At 39.5% G+C, this 26,549-nt stretch overlaps 1 protein-coding gene and 1 long non-coding RNA gene across 4 annotated transcripts in view; one reads left to right on the top strand and one right to left on the bottom strand.

Moving 5' to 3' along the window:
- The first annotated feature begins 58 nt into the window (after positions 1–58).
- Positions 59–24,358, top strand: LOC112652160 (uncharacterized). Of its 2 annotated transcripts, none has more exons than XR_007409324.1 (5): positions 59–320; positions 5,086–7,485; positions 14,565–14,723; positions 17,474–17,553; positions 24,162–24,358. It is a non-coding gene; the product is annotated as an uncharacterized LOC112652160 (long non-coding RNA). The 2 variants fall into 2 exon arrangements; XR_007409323.1 differs by lacking the exon at positions 24,162–24,358 and adding an exon at positions 17,744–17,881.
- The window catches only part of ARSH (arylsulfatase family member H), a 30,358-nt gene continuing 20,363 nt past the window's right edge, over positions 16,555–26,549 (bottom strand). For both annotated transcript variants that reach the window (XM_025435592.3, XM_025435585.3), the window contains exons 8-11: positions 24,876–25,010; positions 21,524–21,686; positions 20,402–20,523; positions 16,555–18,792 (exon numbers count right to left, since the gene is read on the bottom strand). In XM_025435592.3, coding sequence (XP_025291377.3) covers positions 18,425–18,792; positions 20,402–20,523; positions 21,524–21,686; positions 24,876–25,010 — 788 coding nt within the window. In that variant the 3' untranslated portion in view covers positions 16,555–18,424. The remainder of the gene's footprint in view (positions 18,793–20,401; positions 20,524–21,523; positions 21,687–24,875; positions 25,011–26,549) is intronic.

The raw sequence follows: 26,549 nt of genomic DNA, 5'->3' as shown, positions 1-26,549 counted from the left end.
AACTTTCCAGGAGAGTAGTAAGTGGTTATGACCTAATCAGTCCCAACAGAATGTTAAGGGTGATGACACAACACAGGGCGTCTTGGGATCTTGGATAGAGACAGAAAGGAACTGGTAAGCAGGCCACCTTTTCCCAGCAGAAATACACATGGTGATGATGAGACTCTGGGAAGTTGAGACCCACTGGGTGGCAGTGCCCACGTCCTGCCTAGGAGAAGTCACAGGGACCGAGGACAGCTTTGGGGACGGCCACACAAAGCCACATCTGTGTCACATCCATGGGCCTCAAGACAGGCCATCAGCTCTCTCTCCACTAGGAAGTAAGTCTCCGTCCCTAGACAGGCTCCTCTCTACCAGCATCTGCTTCGATGTCTGCAAAACACGTGCAGCGTTGTAGCCATGTCACTGGTGGGTGACATGGGTGGGTGAGAGATGGAACAGGATGTGCGGCACAGCACACGCTACGTTTTAGGTTTTTAATTTAATTCATGTATTTTATTTAATTAACTTATTTACCTTATTTTATTTATTTTACATTACTTACATTATTAATGAATGCATTTTATTAATCTTGTTATTTTATTTACTCAATTTAATTCGTTTTATTTTATTAATTTATTTTATTTTATTTAGGTTACTTACGTTAATTAATTTACTATATTTAATTAATTTAATTTTATCTTTTATTTACTTGTTATGTATTTAATTTACTTAATTTCATTTATTTTACTTTTTTATTTATTTACCTTATGTCAATTAATTAATTTATTTTTATTTTTATTTTTTTAATAATAAATTTATTTTTTATTGGTGTTCAATTTGCCAATATACAGAATAACACCCAGTGCTCATCCCGTCAAGTGCCCCCCTCAGCGCCCGTCACCCATTCACCCCCACCCCCGCCCTCCTCCCCTTCCACCACCCCTAGTTCATTTCCCAGAGTTAGGAGTCTTTATTTAGGTTACTTACATTATTTAATTAATTTACTATATTTAATTAATTTAATTTTATCTATCTTTTACTTGTTATGTATTTAATTGACTTAATTTCATTTATTCTTTATTTCATTTATTTACCTTATGTTAATTAATTAATTAATTTTTAAAATTTAATTCATTGATTTGAGAAATCTTGATGTCCCGGGATTGAGTCTCTGTTCAGCCCCAAGTCAGGCTCCTTGCTCAGCAGGGAATCTGCTTCGCACTCTTCTCCTGCCCCTCCCCCTACTCTTCCTCTCTCTCTTTCTCAGTAAATAAATAAAACTTTAAAAAATTCTTTGCTTAAATTAATCAATCAATTTAATTTTATCGAAGGACAATTAAGACACAGCTTTATATTTCAAATATCTTTATCTATCTCTTGAAGAATTCCATCTTCCTGGCAGAAAAATCCCGTGGTTGTTTCATCTTTTTCTTGGCCTTCATAGATTTTAGGAGCCTTAGGGCCTCTGAGTGGCTCAGTTAAGCATCTACCTTGGGCTCAAGTCATGACCTCAGGGTCCTGGGATTGAGTCCCACCCACATCAGGCTCCCTGCTCAGCAGGGGGTCTGCTTCTCCCTCTCCCTCTGCCTGCCACTCACTCCCCCTGCTTGTGCTCTCTTTCTCTCTGTCAAATACATAAATAAAATCTTTTTAAGGAATGAATATATGGGCAGGGAGTGTGAAGATCCTGAGGGCTGGGCTCTTAGCTTCACCACTTACAGCTGGGTGATTGGGGAAATTTAGCTATATAGACAACAAGGATGGTAACCACTCCTACCTCACAGGGTTCCTCTAATTCAAGAATAAAGGGAAATATGCTTATAAAGCCCTCAAGACCAGCACCTCGTGTCTGGAAATATGCTTATAAAGCCCTCAAGACCAGCACCTCGTGTCTATATATGGTATATATATATATATGTGTATATATATGTCTGTGTGTGTGCCCCAAATATATACATAAATGTTTATACATATTTAGACCATATACATTGGTAACATTTGTATACGAGATATATACACCACATATATACTCCATACATATATACATGCCATATACATTATATACACACAGCACACACACACATATATATACATACACCATATATGTGCTCCACATATATACACACCATATACAGATACCATATATATACCCCATATATATGTACACACCATATATATTATATACACACAACATATACATATATATACACCATATATATATACACACCACATATAGATACCATAAATATACTCCAGACATATGCATACACTGTATATATTATACACACAGCACGTATACACGCCATATACATATATAAACACACTCACCATATATATATATACCATATATTTATTTTCTATATACATATATACACATACCATATATATAAGCACACACCATATATACAGAGTACATGTCTATATATGGTAACTATATGTAAACACTGTATACACCTGCCATATATATAGTATCTATAAGTCCATATTAAAATACATATTTATATATTATGTGTATGTATATACATTGTACATATTACAAATACATGAACCTCATTTCAGGTCTTAAACGCTTATTCCCTGAAATCTCTGGCGTCGGCCAAATCCCTTATTCCATAGCTCATCTCCCAAACATTCTGATTTACCTGTTGCTAAGATATCTGCTTTCAATTATATATAAATATATATATAAGGAAATGGCTCTTTTTTGGTGGAGGATAAGTCAGCTTCAGAGAGCTTCCTTTAACTTGCCTGAGTACAGATCTCCAGTACTGCAAATTCCGGTCCGTGAGGCAAGTGCACACGTCCCTTAGCCATAAGCAGGACAGGAAGAAACAGGCAAACATTCGTCTCTACAGATTGAAAAGCCACTACCTGCGCCCCCCCCCATGAGAACACCCCATTGTAAAACAGGGAATCAAATAGCAGCCAGCAGATGAACCACCAAGGAGCTGTTTATTCATGCATTCTTTGAAATAACTATTGGCACTAACTTGTAGATTTGTAAATGAGAGGTCCAAATTAACATATTATTCAAGGATATTCACTGGTTACTGGGAAAAAGCCCCATAGCCTGGAGCCCCAGCTGGTTATTAAGCTTACCACTGCAACTAATGGCCACAGATCCATTGTCTCCTATTTTTTTTTAAGATTTTACTTATTTATTCACGAGAGAGAGAGGGAGACAGAGACACAGGCAGAGGGAGAAGCAGGCTCCATGCAGGAAGCCTGACGTGAGACTCAATCCCGGGTCTCCAGGATCACACCCTGGGCCATACACAGGCGCTAAACCGCTGAGCCACCCAGGCATCCCCATTGTCTCCTATTTTTAGAGGTCAAAATTCTCCAGTAGCTACCATTTGGCCAAAACCAAGCTCTGAAAAGGGCTGTGCTCCCTCTGGCCAATCTAGGGGAAGCTCCTGCCTTTGAGAAAAATAAATAAAATAAAATAAAATAAAATAAAATAAAATAAAATAAAATAAAATAAAAGAATAGAATAGAATAGAATAGAATAGAATAGAATAGAATAATAAAATAAAACAAAATAAAATAAAATAAAATAAAATAAAATAAAATAAAAAGATAAAAATATGTACCTAACGGACTCCAAGTCAAAACCAAAACTGAAAATCATACATGATGTGTTCATCTCAGTCAGTGACTTCTTCAAAAAAGGCAATGCATGGGCATTAAGGAGTGCACACGATGAGATGAGCACGAAGAATAAATAAAGAGAAACTGGCGCTGGTGTGGGCCTCGGGTAAGGAAAGGCTCCTTCGGGAAAGGGCGCTGTGCAAATTTGTACTTCCTGGTTTTCTTTTGCCGACAGGCCAGTGGGCTGTACATCATCAAAATGCCAAACTCTTCTTTTCTGACCCAGAATCAGGGTCAGACTGACTTCTGATTCTCACCTTACCATCTTTTAGCTGCTGGAATGTTTAAATGTGAGATAGGATCATATTTTATTATTTAACTAGTGGTATGTTTAAAACATCACGCAATTTTTAAAATTAAAATAGCTTATAAAAAAAATAAATAAAATAAAATAAAATAGCTTATAAAAAATACTGTCAAAATGTAATTTTTTTTAAAGAGAGAGAGAGCATTCTCATGCAAACCAGGGTGAGGGTAGGGCCAGAGGGAGAGAGAGAAACCCAAGCAGACCCCATGCCCAGCTTGGAGCCCAACCCAGGACTCGATCTCCACAACCTGAGTTGAAAGCAAGAATCAGATGCTCGACTAAGTGCAAGCAACCCCAAAATGTAGCTTTAAAGCAGAAAAAGAGTAAATGTATAAAAGACCCCTTTAAACCTATGGAATGCTATAATTTTACATATGTAAAATACATTTATATATATTTATATATAAAATATATAAAGTGAATTTTTAATTTTATATATAAATTCACATACATTTATTTAAATTTTTTTTTTATGATAGAGAGAGAGAGAGAGAGGCAGAGACACAGGCAGAGGGAGAAGCAGGCTCCATGCACCGGGAGCCCGACATGGGATTCGATCCCTGGTCTCCAGGATCGCGCACTGGGCCAAAGGCAGGCGCTAAACCGCTGCGCCACCCAGGGATCCCCATTTATTTAAAATATATGAATTTAATGTTTATACTTGTATAGATTTACACATATTTACATACAGAATATGCAAAAATATATAATATTGTTTTATTTTATATGCATTAATTATTTATTGTATTTTTTTATTCTCTATATACTCAAATTGAATCTCATAACTCGGACCTCAAAACACATGGACGTTTGAGGAGTCTAAGAATTGAGTTCACATGTTTCTTCTTTTTCTTTTTTCTTTTTTTTTTTTTTTACATGTTTATTTTTCTATGAATTAAATGTCCAAAACATGACATGTTGCCTTTGGGGGCAACATGCATTTTCATGACAAGAGCATGTCATTTAAGTCATCGCTTAATTTTAAACAAGTATGAAGCGACCTGTGCTATTATTTATATGATTTTAGTGTCAGTAAACAAGTACGAACTGACCTACGGCATTATTTATATCACTATTAGTATAAAAAAAAGTCATGTCAACACGTATCGAGGCTTATAATCCTTTCGTCTTTCTTTTCTTTTTAGGAACTGAGTGCAAGCTATCCCCACTGTGTGATTTCAGACACGGATGCATCTTTTCAAGGAACTTAGTTTCAGTTGGGAAGCGCCAAGGATGTCAAAGCCGGGGGAGCCTCTGGGTTTACATGCACCGGCGGGTGAGGTGGCAGCCAGAGTCAGAACGTAGGACAGCCAGTTTCTACTGGAACTAGCAGGCCACCAGGGTCACCTCCGTGGCAGGTGGAATGGATCCGGGAGGCCAGGCAGGACATGGACATTCTGCACGTCCTTGCCGGCAAAAACACGAACTTGGAAACTGAGCCAAACCACAAATCCTCCAGGGATTCAGCCCACACCCCTGCAACCTGCTACAGGAAGATACTTTGCTTTAGTGAAAACCTTAGTAAGCAGTCAGGTTCAGCCAAGGTTCGTTTTCTGCCACCACCACCAGTTCCTTATAAAACAGCACACACAAGCATTCTCTGTCATCTCTAAAAACCCCTGACTTTTGTTCCCTGGGGAGGAGAACCGCGTTTGCAGCCAATATCTCTGTCCCAGCATGGCAATTCTGAGACCCCAAATAAACACTAGGGTCATTCCAATGTTGAAAATCTATTATTGGGACACCTGGGTGGCTCCGTGGTTGAGCGTCTGCCTTCGGCTCAGGTCATGATCCCTGGGTTCTGGGATCAAGTTCTGCATCGGGTTCCCTGCATGGAGCCTGCTTCTCCCTCTACCTGTCTCTCTCTCTCTCTCTCTCTCTCTCTGTGTGTGTCTCATGAATAAATAAAATCTTAAAAAAGGAAAGAAGTAAAAGAAAATCTATTCTTATAAAAGAATGTTAAAAGAGAAGACGGTCACTTCTATAGACAGTGTAAAGACATCTGGGAAATGTCCATTCATATTTTTGAATCCTCTTAGTGAAAGAGAAATGCTGTATTACTCCCTTGGTACAGTAGCACACACACCTAGACACACACATGCACGCACACAAACTGACACTCTGTCGAAGCAAATGTGTGGCTTATAGCGTGATTCTACATCTTCCCCTCAAGGTCACAGAATAACACACAGGAGCTCAGTCATGAGGGAGTAAGATTGTGAACGTCAAACTTACCATCTTTTATGTAATCAAATAAAACATAGAAAGTGTAATGAAAAAATAGCTCCATGTGGTTATGCTTTCTTGAGAATACATGTTGTAAAATCTAAACATGGATCAAGTATGTCTTTTCTATTTTTATTTATATTTTTAAGATTTTATTTTTTTTATTCATGAGACACACAGAGAGAGGCAGAGATACAGGCAGAGGGAGAAAGAGGCTCCTCGCAGGAGCCCAATTGGGATGGAGGCTCAATCCCAGACCCGGGATCATGCCCTGAGCCGAAGGCAGACGCTCAACCGCTAAGCCACCCAGGCATCCTCGGATCAAGTATTTCTAATGAAAACTTAGTGTCTGCATTGACATGGCTGTAGGCAACAAATACTCATCAGATTTTGAAGACAACGTGTTAAAAAGAATGTAAAATAGCTCGTTGATTACTTCCTACACCAATTATGTGTGGACACGGTAAGATTTTGAATATATTGAGTAAAGCAAAACACACTATAAAAATGAAAAAAATATCCAATAAACAACATGGCTCCAGATAACTATGGCAACAAATGTAAAATACATAAGAATGATACAAATCTGCATTAAAGAAACGAATGGACAAAAACCTATAATTCGACAAAGGTTTTTTTTTTTTTTTTTTAAGTTTTAAGTAAAGAAAAATACACACCTTTCCTTTAATGGGAAAATTTAGTACTCTAGAGATACAACTCCTCCCTACGTGACCCGTGTTTTTAAAGGAATCCTTTCAAAAACTCAAATTGTTTTTGTAACTGAACAAATTGACCTTGAATGCCACCTAGAAAAACAAACAAAGCACAAAATACTTCTGCAAAAGAAATTATACCACCCGTTGACCCGACAGTCAACTGTCTTATAAAACTACAGCGAGGTAATGAATTCAGGGTTTAAGAAAGAAAGCGGAATGAGTATGTAAGGTGTGTACGTTACTTCACGCCAGCTGTGCGATTAGAGAAACACACCCACGATCTATCTATACTTGAGGCGAATGCCACGAGCTAGAAACCGCAGAGTTCTACACACAGGGGTGCTGGATAAAAGCCATCCTTTCCCTCGGTGATTTGATGGGGGTGACTAAGGCCATCCATGGACCTTTTTTTTTTTTTAATAATAAATTTATTTTTTATTGGTGTTCACTTTGCCAACATACAGAATAACACCCAGTGCTCATCCCATCCATGGACCTTGAGACCAACAAGTGGATTAATCCAAATGTCTACATACACAGAGTATCCGTTCAATGCCCCCCTCCTGAGCGCAAGGCAGGACCCTCCACGAGCAGCCGACTCAGGTGGGTCCTAGAGTCTCGTACTGAGCGATGAGATCAGTATTGTTTCACGTTGTCCACATGGTAGTTGAATTAATTTGTTGTTGGCAGCAAATATGTCTGCACTGCTGCCGTAATAATATGTAATACATTGGTAATAATCATTATGTAATAATATGTATCTACTAGGTACATCACATGCCTGTTCCAAAAATTTGGCACAGCCTTGCAAACATGGCTTTCCATACGTCTACAATCTCTCTGATATGCAGCAAAGCACAACTACTTTGCAACAGGATATTACAATACCATGCATGCACATACTTTCGTAAAAAAAAAGTTTTTTTTTAAGATTTTATTTATTTATTCATGAGAGATACAAAGAGAGAGAGAGAGGCAGAGACACAGGCAGAGGGAGAAGCAGGCTCCACGCAGGGAACCCAACATGGGACTCGATCCTGGACCTCCAGGATCACGCCCTGGGCCGAAGGCAGCGTTAAACCGCTGGGCCACCTGGGGTGCCCAAAAAAAAAGGTATTTTTTAATAGATGTAATAGAATTTAAGATTTAGTAGATTTGATGAGATCTATTCTCATAGATTTCATCCTTTTAAAGGATTTAATAGTGTTATTTCCGGGTGCTAAGAATATAGACGCTTGTTCTATTGGTTTTAGCGTTCTTTTTTCACATTTCCAATATTAGAAATTCAATCTGATTTTAAGACACAGGACAAACAAAGTCTGTCCAGAAACGAACCTTGGCGTGTCTTATTCCTTCTGAGCCAATTATTCTCTGACCTTATGTTGGTTTTCCTGGTTACCTTTATCTTTTCTGGAGCCAGAACAGATGGTCAACCAGAAGGCTGGATCCGACAGCCGACGGCTCCCATGTCAACAGACAAACTTGTCTCTGGATTCTTGACTTACAAGACCCTCCCTACTCCACAAATATAAAAACCAAACAAACAAAAACAACCCTTATCGTCATCCTGCCATGGACGTTAAGAGCCTTTGCAGGTGCGAAAAGGAGACGCAGAACTTGCAATGTTTCTGAGAGGTGGTGCTCAGGGCCCTTCATGGTTAAAAAAAAACCAAAAACATGGTGGGGTTTTAAAGAAAGTGTCCACTTATTTCATCTTGTAGTCTGATAGAAAGGCTAGTGTCCCCGTTTCTCCGATGCTCAAAGCATGGGAAGCATGTCCCAAGTGCCAGAAAAAGTGAAGACGCTTCTCTGGCACTTTGCTTTACACATTGTGCTTCTCATTCAAACCACAATTATTCTGCGATTCTCAATCAGGCACCCCGGTAATACTTCAGGAAATGTCCTAAAGAAACCATCCGCTCCAAGGATAATCAGCTCGGTAGGATCGTTCCCATATCCTATTGCAGTTTTGGTGAGTTTGGGGTTGTTTTCAGTGAAACGGAAGCAGGCGATCTTGACTCCTGTGAGAGCTGAACTGGGAACATTTTTGGTGACAGCTCAGTGCCTACCTTCTTGGGTCACTTTATACCTTGGTCGGAGATGGCAGCCCCTAGTTTGGAACAGGTGCCATCAGCAAGCATCTCATCCCCATGGGACCTCCTCACTCTGGCCCCCCACCGGCTGGCTTTACTCCGACGGGACTGCAGGGAAACCATGGCACGCTCACGGGGCTACAGCCTATGCCCCTGCACCCCGACCTCCAGGGCGACCCGGCCTCTCTCCCAGCTGCCCAACATGGTTCTGTCCAGCTCTTCGGGAGTCTGCTGCCTGCCTGTCCCGCTGGCTTCCCTCCCTCCCTGTTCCAATCTGCAGAACCCTCAGTCTTGCTCCTTTAGACCTTTTAGATCCGAAGATACCTGCCCTGCAGCTCTGAAGGGCCATTATATGATCTACGCCTCCTGCAACCCTATCCGTTTCTTCTTCTTATTTTTATGTTTCCTTAAAAGATTTTTTAAAAAAAATGAAAATGAGGAAGAAAAGGGATACTGTATACCATCACCTCTGGCATCAGATAATATTCACACACAGATACAGGAATTAGCTGAATTAAAATCCAGCTCCGTGTCGTTCATGGATATGCTTCTTTTTTTAAAAAAAAGATTTTATTTATTTATTAGAGAGAGAGAGCACGAGCAGTGGGAGCAGAAGAGGGAGAGGGGGAAGCAGAGCTCCAATGAGCAGGGAGCCAGGGTAGGGCTCGATCCCAGGACTCTTACATCATGACCTGAGCTGAAGCAGATGCTTTATTGACTGAGCCCCCCAGGCGCCCCCATGGATATGCTTCTAGCAAAATATCAGCTTTCGTTCATGCTCATTCTAGAAATAGGCAATGTGTGGATCTGCATTCCGATGCTTACAGCCCATTAACCGTTGTACTAATCACCCCATTAGGCGGAAACGGTTTTTAACGTCTATAATCACAGGAAGCAGAAACAATGAGATTTTTAAGAATTTTTTAATTAAATGATTTAAAATTAATTGAGACTTAAAGCTGGACATCATTTGTAACTATTCTGTACAGGAGAGGAGCAGGATAGAGTGACCACGGGAAGCACGTCAAGGTAAGAAGAGCTGGGAAAGCAATGCCGCGGAGGTGCTGAACTGGTAAAAACGGAACAGAATTTCACAGAGAAGAGGCTATTGAAACTTTCTGAGTAGTCAAGAGAAGCATTTCCATGTTCGTATCTTTTTTTCTTTTTTAAGCAACCGAGAGGTTAGCTCTCCCACGATCAACTGATCGGGTGCAGTTGAAACTATTTAAAACACAAGAGTAACCATGTTATCCTGAAACCTCAGCATCTACAAGGTGGTAAGGAGGCCACGAAGGCTCCCACAGAAACACAGCCAAGAAAAGACGAGGAAAACACGCACACTGCCTCGCCCCCTGACCCCCTTCAGGCAGCAGTGTGCTCCAGCAGCACATCCGTGTCAGCCCGGCTAATGACCTAAATGCTCTAAAATGCATTTTCCCCGTGGGAAAGCGACAGTCATTATACGTGCCTCATGGGAGTTGTCAGGTTGTCAGGTGTGTTACACAAAAAACTAAAAACACATTTATCCACACTGTAGGAGTGGAGCCCTCCCGGTGGGCGGCTTCCCTCCTGGTTTGGGGAACGCCTGTCCCCTTTGTTCCGAGCAACCAGAAACCTAGAAGAGCCCTCCAAGCTCTCCTTGACAGCTCTAAGTTTCTTCTTACCCCTTGAGGATTATTATTATTATTATTATTTTTGCTTGAGGATTATTTTGATGTCACTGCCCTCTGCAAGTTTTTTTAATAGAAAATGCGTAGATAAATATATAAGAACAGAACGTTGTCCTGGCAAAAGGCTCCTTTTATGTAATTTTGTCATTGAAATATACATAGAGGAAGAAGTACAGATTGCACGTGTGCCGCTTGATACGTTGCCAGCAAGTGAGCGTGAGAGCCACCAGCTTCCAGAGCATCTCACTTACCAAGGATATTGGATCGGTTTTCCCCTTTTCCTTCTTGTATTTTTAGGATTTTGAGTTTTGCAATCCTCGTTTGTTACATGGTCAAGGATGAGTGTCAAAACCTCACTTATTATTATCAAGACTGAATCAAATGCATTTTCAAGATGCATCAGTTTTATTTTTGGATAGCAATGTTTACAAACAGCCAGGTCTGCCACCGTGTGAGCTTGCAATGAAAAATGGATAGGTCAATGCGGAAATATTTTAGAACTTTATCAACTAATAATTAACATACGTTAAAAAACATGTGTGTTAAGTGTCGAGACCAACGACGTTTGACAAAGAAAAAAAGTTTCCTAAATGTTATACTGATGCAATCACCGTGAAAACCTCTCTGCCTACACCAGATCCACGTCCTGGACAACCAAAGCTTTGGTTTCTCCTAATCAAGATTCTATTGTCCTTTTCTAAAGGTTCATATAAATAGAATAATACTATAATACTTTATGTGCTCTTTAGGTGCCTTATTTCTCAATTTCAAGATGGTGGATTTGAAATTCCTCTATGGCTGTTGTATACGTTGTAGTCTCTTCTTGTTCGCTGTTGAGTAGTACTTCATCCTGTGCAACCTGTTTATGTGTTATTCTATCAACGAAAGATAGACTTTGTGTTATTCTGTCAACGGATGGGAACTAATCAATGGCTATTAGAAATGCAATGTTTATAGGAAAGCCCAAGAACCAAAGTTTAGGAGAAAGAAAAAATCTGATAAAAATATGGCAAAGACTCAGTTCCCTAATAAGACAAACAAACCAGTGGTTGATGGTTTGGAAACCAACATGTCCTAGAAACATCCTTGTACGGGGATGTTCATGACCATGTGTCTCATTCCTCTTGGGTCAATACCCTTGGAAGGCATAACTTCATAAGTATATTTTCACTAGTATCTTTCCACGATGCCATCCACTCAGTACATCCACAGGGACCTCATGGTGGATTATTTCACACAGTGATAGGTTAGACATTGACTCTTCACATTCTGTCCCGATACTCTTGAGCTTTTAGGGAGGCGTTAAACTGAAGAGAGATTGTGCAGGAAGCCAGAACACAACTAACATTTGCCTCAAAGGAGCTGAAACAAAGCAGGAGATGGCCATTGGCAGGTGGTGTGAACCCTATGAACGCAACGAGTCTCACAAACTCTGTACAGCCTTCCGAATGGAGAAAACAGTCTTCTTTTCTACAAGGCGCAAGTTCATGAGTATAAATTCAGTATCCGTTTTATACAAGTGAATCTTCCAGTCAAACACCCTCCCATCTGAAAAAATTAAAACCACCCAAAAATATATGCGATATCTGGACACAAGCTTCTTCATATCTAAGTGGAGAAACTATAAACCCAGTAAGGCATGTCATATGACCAGTACTGTGACTTGCAAATTGTAGGTTTTATAGGACATAATAAGAGGGCACAATTTTGCAATTATTTGATGAGGTGATATGGTTTTGATCTGTCACTCACTCATCAGCCAAAAGTTTTTTTCTTTAACTTTTTTTTTAAAAGATTTTATTTGTTTATCCATGAGAGACAGAGAGAGAGGCAGAGACATAGGCTCCCCACAGGGAGCTTGATGTAGGACTCAATCCTGGGACTCCGGGATCATGCCCTGAGTCGAAGGCAGACACTCAGCCACTGAGCCACCCAGGTGTTCCTCTTTACCTTTTTTTAAGCTCTGTGACCATTAATAGTTTCCACGTCCCCCCTCTTACCTATCCTTTCAGTCCTATATCCTACTTTCCTTAAGAGGGATGCAAATCTGGGATTCCTTTCCAGGAGCCCTCCAAGGATGCCAGGAGTAGCAAGGACATCCAATTTTGGACCAATTTTATTCAGGGCCATACCTATAATTGACAACATGCCATCTAGCAATGAGGGTCATTATAAAACGTGCACACAGCTCTTGGACTTACGTTCCACCTTGAAGAATGCAAGGTTATTTTCATTCAAGTTATTGTGAGTTGGTTGGAGACCACAAATCACTGAAGAAAATGTTAACTTCCTCATCAAGAATAGGGTCTAAGTCCCAACAGCATGAGCACAGCATCCAGTGATGCTGGGGTCAGTGTGTGTGTAATTCTGTTCTTATCCTGCACCATGATCTGTCTCCATCTGGCTGGCTAAAAATGTTGCCCCGAATGCCAGCCCCTGTTGCAAAAATGTCTACTGCTCTTGAGTATAACAAACAAAAGCAGTGAGGAATCCAGTGACTTCAAAACTTTAGGGCATATGGTTTACAATAAGCACAAAGCTATGTTGCTCTTTAGATTCCAGACAGGTCTCATTTTCACGGATGTGACCATGACACGCATGCATTATATACATTTTAGGCATGTGTGGTGGTATTTACAAGATAGTTCAGATGTTTAGCCCTTCATTCATCTTAGTTTTAGTCTTGAAACTTCCTTTATTTATTTTTTTCTACTGTGGTAACAATACTTCACATAGATTTTACCCTCTTAAATTTTTAAGTGCATAATATAATATTGTTAACTGTAGACACGGTGTTTTAGAGCTTATTCATCTTGCATAACTGAATTAAAATTTTTTTAAATTCTGTTTATTCATGGGACGCCTGGGTGGCTCAGCAGTTGAGCATCTATCTGCCTTCGGCTCAGAATGCAATCCTGGGATCCCAGGATCAGGTCCCACATTGGGCTCCCTGCATTATTTATTTAATAATAAAATAAAAGATTTTATTATTATTTATGTACTAATGAGAGACACAGAGAGAGAGATAGACAGAGACACAGGCAGAGAGAGAAGCAGGCTCCCTGTGGGAGCCTGATGCAGGACTCGATTCCAGGACTCCAGGATCACAACCTGAGCCAAAAGCAGATGCTCAACCACTGAGCCACCCAGGTGCTCAGTGAACAACTCTCTGTGACCCTTCTCCTGTAGCCTCTGACAACCACAAGTCTACTCCATATTTCTACAAGTTTAATGATTTTTGACGCCTCATGGGAATGGAATCTTGCAGGATTTGAATCTACAGTGTATTTATGTACCTAATATGTGCCTGGCCCCACAAAATCACCATGAGGGTTACAGAAGAAAAAGATATCACTCTAATTACTGAGTACATTGAGATAAATCCCTGATAAACATATGTATTTTTCCTAAAACACAGTAATAATTAAAAGTAATCCTGTGAGACCAATGAGTAAATTTCCATACTTAATGAATGGGAAATTCTTGTGGTCACTATATGGGTGATAATAGTTGTGTGGGGTTTACATCATAAATAAATTCATGATGTCTATCATTAACCTTTAATGAGGAGGGATGACTATCTACATTTCCCAGATGAGATATTACAGGGTTATCAAGAGGTGACACTCCTTAGAGATGGCATGAGTTTGGCCGTGGGGCTTAGTCTACTTAGTAAAGTTGGCTGACTTATCTCTCTTAAGCAAGAAATAAGCCTGTTGCTCCACTTGAACAAAGATCCTTAGAAGTTAGAACATACATACTCCTATCAGTTCACAGACACTTAATTCCCATAACTCATCCATGAAACTGAATCACAAAAAATGTAATAGTGTCACTGAGGATGGTTGAACTGAATTATTGCAATGTCTGATCCCCAAAACCATTCACTAATAATAATTCCTCTGATTTCTATTTCAAGAATGGATGAGCAAGCTCCTGACAGACCTGTCTCCCCAGAGATCACAGCTGTAATCTCTACACAAAATACAAAAATGAAGTGGTGAAAGCTCTGGAGAGTGGAGCAAAAAAGGCAGATTCTGGAGAAGAGTCAACATTTGGAAGAAGGGACCATCAAAAGGTGAATTTGTCTGGTTTTTAAGGCTCTTAATCTGAGAGTAGCCTACAGATGATGCAAGGGGCAGCTAAAGCTCACATAGGATTCGAGGGTAGAGTCCAAAACACCAAAAATACATGTAAAGGAAGGTGAACATCGCAGAAAGAAAAGAAAGAGCCCGAGCGAGACATTTGTAAACACTGCATGTAAGCTCTGCCCAGATCTATGTCTGGAGCGAGAACTGCACAAATGCGGGGCAAACACAAAATGACCAGTTAAAGATAAAAGATCAGAACAGGAATCTGAGCTGTTATCTAGTAGCCAGAGCCTGCTTCCTTTCTTTCTTTTTAAAAGGATTTTATTTATTTATTCACAAGAGACACAGAGAGAGAGGCAGAGACATAGGCAGAGGGAGAAGCAGGGAGCCCGATCTGGGACTCAATCCCAGGACCCCGGGATCATGCCCTGAGCCAAAGGCAGACACTCAACCACTGAGCCATCCAGGCACCCCTAACCAGAGCTTTCAATTTGAGTCCAACCAAGTTAATTCCCTGATCAAACAAAAACATCAACAGTCTTTTGATGAATATCACAGAAACCAGAATCCCCATGCATAATGGTCAAAACGTCCAGGATAGAGTCCAAAATTATGCAGTGTACGTAGAGTCAGGATAATATGACCCACTCTCAAGAATAAAACAAACAAACAAAATAGCAACAGGGACCAACCCAAAGATGACCTAGACAAGGACTTTAAATCAACTGTTATCTTTATACTCAATGAGATGAAGAAAAATATGTTCATCACAAAAACAAGATGGTAAAATCTCAGCAAAGACATAGTAACAATCAAATATGAATTAAATGTAAATTTTGGAATCAAAATGTAGAACTCAAATAAAAATTTGCTGTAAATGCCTAAAAACTAGAGCACAAAGGGGAAGAGTCAATACATACATATGTATGTGTATATAACAAATCAGTAACTGGTATAAAGAAAAAGAAAAAAGAAAAAAAAGAAAACAGATCAGCAGAAATTATCCAATTTTCAGATCAGGATGAAAAAAATTTAAATGAAGCTATAAAACAATATCAAAAAGTCTAAAGTCCAGTCACAGAGGAGAAGGGAGAGAGAATAGAACAGTAACATTATTTGAATAAATACAAAATTTCCAAACTTTTCTGAAATACATAAATTTACGGATTCAGTAGGCTCAGGAAAACCCAAGTAGGATAAGTATGAAGAAAACCATATCTAGGCACATTGTCCACAAAATGCAAATGTTTATCTTTAGTCTGAAAGGTAATGATGACTGATGAAAACACAAATCCCAGATACAAAGAACATGAGAAAAAGTCAATGCTGAGCTAAACATAAAAGACTATTTTTTTCTCTCCATTTCTTTAAAATGTACACCTTGTTGAAAGCAAAATAATCACACAATCTGGCAGCTACATAACACGTGTAGTTGCAATCCATGTAACAACTAGAGCATAAAGAATGATGGAGTACTGACAAATATGTAGAGTAGCAAAGCTTCCCATTTTATGGGAACTGATAGGATATTAACTCTAATTAGACCATAGTAAGCTAAACATATATATTATATTTTCTAGATCCAGCACTAGCAAAGAGGAATAGCAAAAAGATAAAAGATAAAATTATATTCTAAAAGAAAAAAATAACCAAAGAACCCAAAGAAGCCAGAAACGCAATACGGTTGGTGCAAACAGAGTTGGAAGACCCATATCCAACCATATCAATAATTACACTAAATGTTAATGGAAAAAAACATTGCAATTAATACCCGAGGTGATCAGAATAGATAAAAAAGCAAGACCCAATGATATGAGGTCCAGAGAAGAAGCACTTTATTATTTTTTTAATTAATCTATTTTTTATTTGAGAGTAGTTGACACACAATGAGAAGGACTTTATTTTTTTTTTAAGATTTTATTTATTTATTCATGATAGTCACAGAGAGAGAGAGAGAGAGAGAGGCAGAGACACAGGCAGAGGGAGAAGCAGGCTCCATGCACCGGGAGCCCGACGTGGGATTCGATCCCGGGCCTCCAGGATCGCGCCCTGGGCCAAAGGCAGGCGCCAAACCGCTGCGCCACCCAGGGATCCCGAGAAGGACTTTAAATACAAAGCCACACATCTGTTCAAGGGATGAGGAAAGGCACACCATTTAAATACTAAGCAATTTTCAATTTAATTAAATTATTTTTTTTAGATTTTATTTATTTATTCATGAGAGACCCAGAGAGAGGCAGAGACACAGGCAGAGAGAGGAGCAGGCTCCATGCAGGGAGCCAAATGTGGGACTTGATCCCGGGACCCCGGGGTCACTCCCTGAGCCAAAGGCAGACGCCCAACCACTGAGCCACTCAGGTGTCCCAATTTAATTAAATTTTAACACTATGGCTATGATCATTTCAGCTTAACTGGACTTCCAGATAAAGAGCATTACCAGATACAAAGAGATAAATTGCATAATGATTAAAGACTTGATTCATCAGGAAAATAATTGTTTAAAAAGCTTCTAATACCAGAGAGCTTCACAATACAGGAAAGGAGATGAAACAGAGGGATAAAAATTCTAAAGTAATAACTGTCTATGTTTTTAAATTTTTTACCATCATTATAACATAAGCAGTACCTGGGTTGACAATTTTCTCTTAGTAGTTTAAGGAGATTATTCCCTTGTCTTATGGCTTCCCTTGGAGCCATTAGCAAACCCACTTTTCTCTTAATACTTTTTATTTCATAGGAAATCTGATGTTTCCCTGTGATCGATTTAAAGATATTTTGTTGGTCTTGCACCCGGCTGTTTTCCCAAGATTGCTCAAGGTATAGATTTATTTTTTTTTACTTTTATTTTTTAAATTTATTTTTGTTTATACTGCTTAGAATTGTTTCCTAAGTGTGCTTCCTGAATGCCTTTCTTCAAGTAAAAGCTTTTTTCATCCATTTTTATTTTAAATATTATTTTATTTTAAATATTGCCTCTTCTCTATGCTTCCTACTGTGAACTTAACAGGAAATGATGAATTACAATGGACAACAATGACAACATTCGTAACAATGACATTGACTGAGTGCTTCCTGGATATAGGGGGTTTTCAGCATGTAGTGCTCACAGCTACTCTACGCAAGAGACATTGGTTTCCTCCATTTTACACACGAAAATACCAAGACACAACAAGTCCTTCCCATTCAAAGGTCAGCAAAACAGGACAAAGACGTGTCGGCAGGCCTTTTTTAAGACAGGAAGAGGAGGAAAGAAGAAAAGACAGGAAATGAAGGAGTAGAAATGAGAGTGGCATCACCTCCAGTAATATGTACACCGTCTGCTTCAGGATGAAACAAAATACTTAATCATTACTGATCACAAAGATAAGACGTCTCGGTTTAGGATCCGCAAGGAGAAGTTTCTATCAGAACTATGTAAACACAATGCCTTCGACCTATTGCTTCGAATCACCTTCTAAGAACCACAGATCCATAAGAATCTGCAGAAGGTCACCTTGGCCTGTCTTTTTGCTTGAACAATGACTCGATTATCTAAAAACATGGCACAACTCTAGGTACACTGGTGTCCAGATCCACTTTCACTTCATTGAGCTCCTGGACATGACTTGAAGAAAGAACTGAAATCTGAGGGTGGAGGGAAGAATTATTTATCCCCCGTGGACTGAACGAACCAGTGGCCCCTTTCCGCTCACCAAGCAGTGGATAGGATGTCATCTTCTTTATCACACCCACAAAAGGGGAAAGTCCCACAGCAGGGCTGCAGCCATGGTTTCCAAAGGGTGTTGAACACTGAGAACTGCTGTGGGACAGGTGTGAGTGTCCTGCGATGCTCTTTTATGGCCGCCTCGATTTTCTTGACCACTGAGTCAAATAATGCTTCGTTGTCAGGGTTTAGGGGTCGGGTCTCAGAAGGGTCTCTTGAGACGTCAAAGAGCAGCGGAGGGTCGTGGTAGGTGACATCTCCAGAACACGGACATATTCCGCTTCCATAGCAGGCGCCAGCTCCATCGGGGGAGAATTTGGGAGTCACGTAATGGGCCTTCCACACGGTTGCACCTAGAAAACAAAGCTCGATTACAGTGCCATATTTCGTATCATTTTAGGACTCTTTCCATTGAAAATACATTTCTTAAATGCTTTTGCCAACAACTGATAATCTAGTGCACAGAATTACATGGCAACTGTAGCGTTTCCTCAACCATAGGCACAACTCCCAATTTTGCTGCAAATTTCAAGACTTTTCTTTTGACTTTATCATGAGGGCATTCGGAGATAATAGCTACCACTTGGATGGCTGCTATAATCCTTGAAATTCTGACTCCAATCACTATTTCAACCTGACGTGGCATAGGCAAAATGGAAAATTTTCTTTTTTTCTTTTCTTTTTTTTTTAATGGAAAATTTTCTAAGACTAAATACCTCTTTCCAGTCTGAAATGGACAAAGCTCCTTTGGCAAAGTCCATCATTCCTCATTCTTTTCTACCTCCTTCTGGCCCTCTTTCTCTCTTTTTTCCTTCCTTGTTTCCTTTTTTTCTTCCCATATAAATGGTTAGTGGTTCTCTTCCCAGAGATCAATTTTAACTGGAAAACATTGTAAGTGTTCTCCAGCCTGTGGTCAATGAGGCTTTTTCAGAAGGCTGTGGGTGGGGTTTTGCAGAAACACTAGGCTTTTCTAATAAAATTAGGCTAAATCACATGACTCGGTCCTTCACACCCTTTGCTCTTCCCTCTCCTTCCTGCATGGGGTGCAGAGGTGATGGTTGGAGAAACAGCAGCCACTTTGCAACCACAGCATTAGAAGGAGCATGAGAATGAAAACCAGCGTGCCAGAGAGGGCCGAGTGGAGATAGTAGAGAAAGAACCCAGATCCCGGTCATGGCGTTGAGCACTGTCCCAGCTCAGTGTTTCCAACTTCTGAAAACCTTATTATGAAAATATAAGTAGAATTCTATTTGTTTAACCCTCGGTAGTTAAATCTGGGAAGATTTGGTTGTTGAGGGGAGCTATTTTCTTGTTCCTTACCATTGAACATCCCCCTAACTGATACAGAATCTAGAAGGAAGAGGTTTTTGTGGGTTTGTTCTTGTTTTATGTGGGACATTCATCCACAGAGACCTGAAGAATGGATCACATCACAAGTGATGCATCACATGGGAGAAAATCCATATCTTTTCTGAAAATTAAGTTATCTCCCATCAAACAAGAATTCTGGAACTTTATCCAAATGTCTGTGATAGAGCTTTCTCTACAGATGTAAGGAAATGAGTATTTCCTGTTAATTTATATTCATTTGTATGAATCCTATAGCACGAAGGTGAGGCAGAGATGATTAATTGGAAGGAGACAGTAACTGCTGTGCAGGTTACATGCAGACTTTACTCCTTCCTGCTAATTATCCCAGTGTCCTTAGTTGTGGAATCTCTCTCTGTCTCTCTGTCTTTGTCTCTCTCTCTCTCTCTCTCTCTCTGATGTATTCATGCACACGAGCTTGCACACACCTCTAGAAGCTACCATAGAGCAATGGCTGCGTAACTAACTTCCCTAAGGAGAAAGAACTATTGTGGCTGGATGCTGTTTGTCCATGGCACAACTTCTCCCAGGAGGAAAAGCAAACAGGGCTGTGTCTCTATCATGTTCCCACAGAACTGCCATCTTCATACTCACAGTCCTTCTGATGCCACCTGGCTGTATGAAGGTAGACCCCACAGTAGTGGAAGAGGAACTCATGGTCCGAGTGGGACACTCTGCCTTCCAGCAGGGGCATTAGGTTCCGGCCATCGATGACTCTGGGGAGAGAGGAAGAGATGCAGAAAGTGGTGAGAGAGGCATGGTTTGGTCACACATATTATGACAGCAGGAAGGGGGGAGTTAGTTAAGCAGACAAGGAGGAGGAAGAGAGGGAGGTGGAGGGAAGGAGAGAAAAGGAAGAGGACTTTAAAAAACAGTACACCTCTTCACTCATTTTATAACAAAGAGAATACAAAAAAAAAACAGAAAAAGAGGTAAAACTCATAATTTTTAAGATAGTAGAAGAGGTGAGCGGCTAGAGATGTTATTCCACTACCTTGTAGGATGCTATGAATGAGCATCATGGATTAGAAAATTGAGCTCTCGACATATATTGGATTCAAAAAAACCCCACTGCAGATGAACAGATACTAGTCCTCACACATGGAATTAAACCATTAGAGCACAGGATGTATTTATGCATCTTGGGAGCCCATAGAGAAATAAAGCATAATTCATCACACATACATTGATATATAATTACTTTTGGGAAGACTTTATTAATTTATTCATGAAAGACACAGAGAGCGAGACAGAGACACAGGCGGAAGGAGAAGCAGACTCCCCACCGAGCAGGAGCCTGATGCGAGACTCGGCAGGACCCCGGGATCACGTCCTGACACTCAGCCACTGAGCCACCCAGGTGCCCTGACCCATATTTACTTTTATTCAGTAATTTACCTAATAAATATTTGCTTAATCGTCTGGGTGCTTTGTGGGAATATACAACTGAAAGGCTCAATCCCAAGCCTGTGTCTGAGGACATGAGGACAACCAAGCCTGTGTCTGCGTAACTATGACAAAGTAGAATATTTTCCAATAGGGAAACAGAGAAGTTCTCCCACCATCCACTAGGTAGAGAAAGATGTTGTCTGCCTATCTTAGCAGAATATTGAAAAATGAAGTAATCACCACGTAGACCCATAGAACATTCACTGATGCGTCCAAGTGCACGTCAGCTATATCCCCCTAGGTTAGGAGCCAGCGCGGTGTCCATACCTGTCCTGGGGCAACATCCCTCCGCCTATGTAAGACAGTGTTGGGTAAATGTCCATTAGGCTCGTGGGTTCGTTAATCACTTTCCCAGCCTGCAGGACTGTCGGCCACCGGAATATTCCTGGGACACGAATGCCGCCTTCCCATCCGCCCATCCCTTGCCCACCTGAAACCAAAGATGAAAGCCAAATATGAATTCGAGTCAACTGCATTTGTCCACTTAGTCGGAAATCACATGTAGATGGAGTTTTTCCTGTCACTTCCAAATTCATGCCAGTGTGCTATATTCTCACACATACACACACACACACACACAAACACATGCAGAGATACAGACAACCTGAGATATATTTCTTGCTTTCACAAAGTTGGAATGCAACTTCTGAACATCTGGCCCTCAATCGACAAACCCAGGTATGATAGATAAAAGCAAGTGTTGTCCTAATACAGAGCATTTTTTTGTGCCAAGAGTGCCAACGCAGTTCCACTATTACGAGATAAGAACATTCTGGCAAATCTTCAGTCTTTATTGGAATCACGCGGGGCTCTAAAAGATGGATACGTAAATGAAGCTCCAAGAAAGACCAGAGAAACAGGTTCTACCTAGGTCATGCTGAATCTTGAGAGACGATAAAGAATTTGGTTTTTATTCAGTGATCCCCCCCATATGGATGGAGACGGAGGGGTCATAGTCACATGAATGGGGTGCAGAGAACGATAAACTGTTCAAGATTGCATCTCAGACTATGGTCATTCCGGGTGTTCCTGAGCACAAAATAGAAGAAGCCCATGCTTTAGGACCTATCCTGAGGTCAAGACATTCATGCAGAATAGAGATACGGTCCTAAGCCAAGTGACATGGTCAAGATCATATAGTGTCTTTATGGGAAAACAATCAGATTCTCTGGGTGGGGTAAGAGGAAACTCTTCCAAAGTAGAACAAACATGAAATGCTCATGCAATGCCCTTCACATGCCATCACTCTGGTAGCATGAATTACAAAGAAAAGAAAAAGACAAGGTCTCTCTGTGAAAGTGGAGAGACGCTAAATGGTAAAACATTAAGGGACAAAGACACCGGTCTAGCCAGCGTCCAAAGCCATCCCAGCTCATGAGCACCATTCTTTCTGGAAAGCTTAACAAGCTGCCTGCCCTGAATTTGTGTTTGTTTTGTATGCCAATGAGCAACAGACAAAAAAGCAAACATAAACCCACCTTGACACTTCCACGGTCATGTTTAATGGCCAGCGACTGTGGTAGGCACCTACAACAAAACCAATCATCTACCCAGACACGGTGTCTGTCCTCCTGGTGAGCTGGAGGCCAGCTCCAAAGTTAAAAACTGCTCATGGGGATCCCTGGGTGGCGCAGGGGTTTGGCGCCTGCCTTTGGCCCAGGGCGCGATCCTGGAGACCCGGGATCGAATCCCACATCGGGCTCCCGGTGCATGGAGCCTGCTTCTCCCTCTGCCTGTGTCTCTGCCTCTCTCTCTCTCTCTCTGTGACTATCATAAATAAATAAAAATTAAAAAAAACTGCTCATGACAATTTTGCCATGTGTCTTTGAGAGACATATGAAGGAGCTTTTTAGAGTGATGGTTTTATGCACAAACAACCCCCCACCACACACACACACACACACGCACACACACACAAGCAATATCACTATTAATATAATCACAGCTTATTTGATGGTATATATAGAGTGACTTAATTTTATCACACACCGTTTCTACTAGGCTTGGCACCATGCTACCTGACATGACCCACCAGAAAAGGTGAATACATTTAGGAGTTCACTTGCTGTCAGTCACTACATATAACGTATCTATCATGTCTATCTTTCTACTACTTATCTATCTAGTTATCATCTATCTGTCATCGATCCATCTATCAATCATCTACCTATCATGTATTATCTATGTATGGATCAATCAATATATCTATCATCCATTTACCAATTATCTGCCTGTCTATCTTGTCTTTCCACCCGTCCATCCAGCCATCCAGCCATCCATCTAGCCATCCATCCATCCATTGATTTATCACCTACCTATCTTCTATCTATATATGATTTCTATCTATCTATCTATGTATCTATGGATTGATCAATCTATCATCTCTCTACCTATCCAGCTATCTATCATGTCTTTGCAACTATTCATCCATTCATCTATCTATCTATCTATCTATCTATCTATCTATCTATCTATCTATCTATCATTGATCTATTCTATCCACCAATCCATCCTTCCATCCATCCATTCATCCATCCATCCATCCATCCATCCATCCATCATCTATCTACCTATCCAGCTACCTATCATTTCTTTGCAATCATCCATCCATTCTATCTATCTATCTATCTATCTATCTATCTATCTATCTATCTATCCTCGATCTATTCTATCCATCCATCCATCCATCCATCCATCATCATCTATCTACCAATCTATCCTAAATTGTTCCATAAAGTACAAGGAACTACTAAAGTTCTGATTTTTGTAATGATGACAATTTTGACACCCTTTTGTTTTTGTTTTTGTTTTTGTTTGATTGGGATTGGGGATAGAAGGAGGGATGTAGCAAGCACCAAATTCATTTTTAAAATATTCGTTTTCATCCGTTTTTCTGATCCATAAGGGCAGACTCACTGGAGCTACTGAATATTCCAGCATGGAGTGCATCCAAGAAAGTCAGAAGAGTCCACTTGCAATGAGGAGGAAGGCACCCACTCCAAGTGAATACCTCCTTTCCTGATGATCATTTCACAGTGTTTGAAGCATAGTGGTAACATAAATTGGTTTTATTCCTTGAAAAACCTGAATTTGATTATTCAACTGAGTATTATTTTAGAGCAAGTGGCTCTCAACTAGAGAGAACTTTGGCCCTGGGGGGATACTGGGGAATGTCTTGAGACAGTTTTGGTTGTCACTATTATGTTGGGGAGGGGAGTAGGAGGTGCTCCTGGCAACTGGAAGGTGAAGATCAGAGACTCTGCTCAACACCCTACAGTTCCCAGAGTGCCCCACATCAGAGAGCCATCCACCCCCAAATGCCCAGAGTACAAGGGCTGAGAGACCTGCCATAGGTGGTCATTGAGACCTTACACATTGACACTCAAGAAGCTTTCATTACATCAGGCATTTTCGTCTTACATTCTCAGAAATTGCCCCAGAACTTGCAACTTTTCCCATCTAGTTTCATAAGAGAATATAACTCCCACAATAATCTGCAAACCGAGTTTGTGAATGAATGTGCACGCACACAAAACGGAGTAGACAGCACTGAAGTATTATTATTATTATTATTATTATTATTATTATAACTAAACCACATGGGTACTGTGCACATCACCTTTGTAGATGCCGTTGGAGCCACCCAGCTGGACCTCGCCTTCTTGCACCTCCAGGCGACCCCCGTTGTCTGAGGTAAAGTACACCAGTGTGTGATTGGTCAGGCGCTCCTGGTCCAGGGTCTCCAGGATCCTACCTGCAGGTGGAAACAAGAGACTCTCACCTTTCACCAGGGACCACAGTTTTCACAGTGTTTTTATTATTAGGCGTTTGTTAGCACAACAGAATAATTAAGGGTTATTTTATTGTATAGGCTATCATAACATATGGTAAATCGCTATTACACACTCTAATACACATGTAGCATATATAAGTAGACTATACAGTAGACATATAAATATATACTACATGCCATAGAATATACTAGATAGTATACAATATAAAATTGAGCTTTATATATTTGTAATTATTTATTATATATTTTATATTTTGTAATATCTTATATATGTATATAAAAGAATATATTCAATATAAATTCATAATAAATAGTAAACATACAAATAATTTATAGCTAATAATATAACAATAAATATTATTATATTTCAAAATATAAAAATGTTCCTATGTTCTAGATGATATTAAATTGTAGTACATAATATATGATAAATTGTTCCTGTATGTTTTAGATGATATTAAATTGTAATAGATAATATATGATAAATATATTATTTGTGTGTAAATATATAAAATATAATTTACATATTATAATCCTGTGTACTTTTTATACTATGAGTATTATATACTAATATGTAATATATGATATGCAAATATGCAATATATGATATGTAGGTATAGTGAAATATTTATAAGCATAATTGATAATATGTTAAAATATTATATTAAATATATAATATATAGTATATAATCTATTATATAGTATAATCTATTAAAATATTGTATAATGTTTAATTATTATATATTATATCATAGCATTATATAATATTTACTTATTTTATAATACTAATGGATATTTTTTTTTTTTTTTTACTAATGGATATTTTATCGTGTAATGTGTAATTTTATTATATGACATTTGATCCATCATTTCAGTATGTAATAAATGATTTTCTTGGGGATCCCTGGGTGGCTCAGCAGTTTAGCGCCTGCCTCTGGCCCAGGGCACGATCCTGGAGTCCGGGGATCGAGACCCACTTCGGGCTTCCAGCGTGGAGCCTGCTTCTCCCTCCTCCTGTGTCTCTGCCTCTCTCTCTTTCTGTCTATCATGAATAAATAAATAAATATTTTTTAAAAAAATAGTGAATAAATAAAATAAATAAAAATGGGAACATCCCATCTTTAAAATAAATAAATAAATAATAAATAAATAAATTATTTTCTTCTCTAATATTTAAGTGCTCGCTTTGGCAGCACATACATTATGTAATGTTTTTAAAATATAATATGTAATATACATAAAATAAGACAATATATGATACACACAAGAAACATATTATATATAATATGTAAGAAAATATATTTTACAACTCATGTAATAATATACACATATTAGATACACCCACTACATATACACATACACTATATTAGAAAGTCTGAACTAGTATGTAGTATACAGTATCGTCATCACTCAAAATACAAGTAACCATTAAATACTAGGTCTGGCCGTTAAAAGAAACTTACGAACGCTAATAAGACAGGAGACGGTTTGAAACCAGAC

Source organism: Canis lupus, chromosome X (genome assembly GCF_003254725.2).
Source record: "Canis lupus dingo isolate Sandy chromosome X, ASM325472v2, whole genome shotgun sequence".
Taxonomy (NCBI): domain Eukaryota; kingdom Metazoa; phylum Chordata; class Mammalia; order Carnivora; family Canidae; genus Canis; species Canis lupus.
The sequence above is the reverse complement of the archived record's forward strand: the minus strand, read 5'-3'. Positions and strand labels throughout refer to the sequence as shown.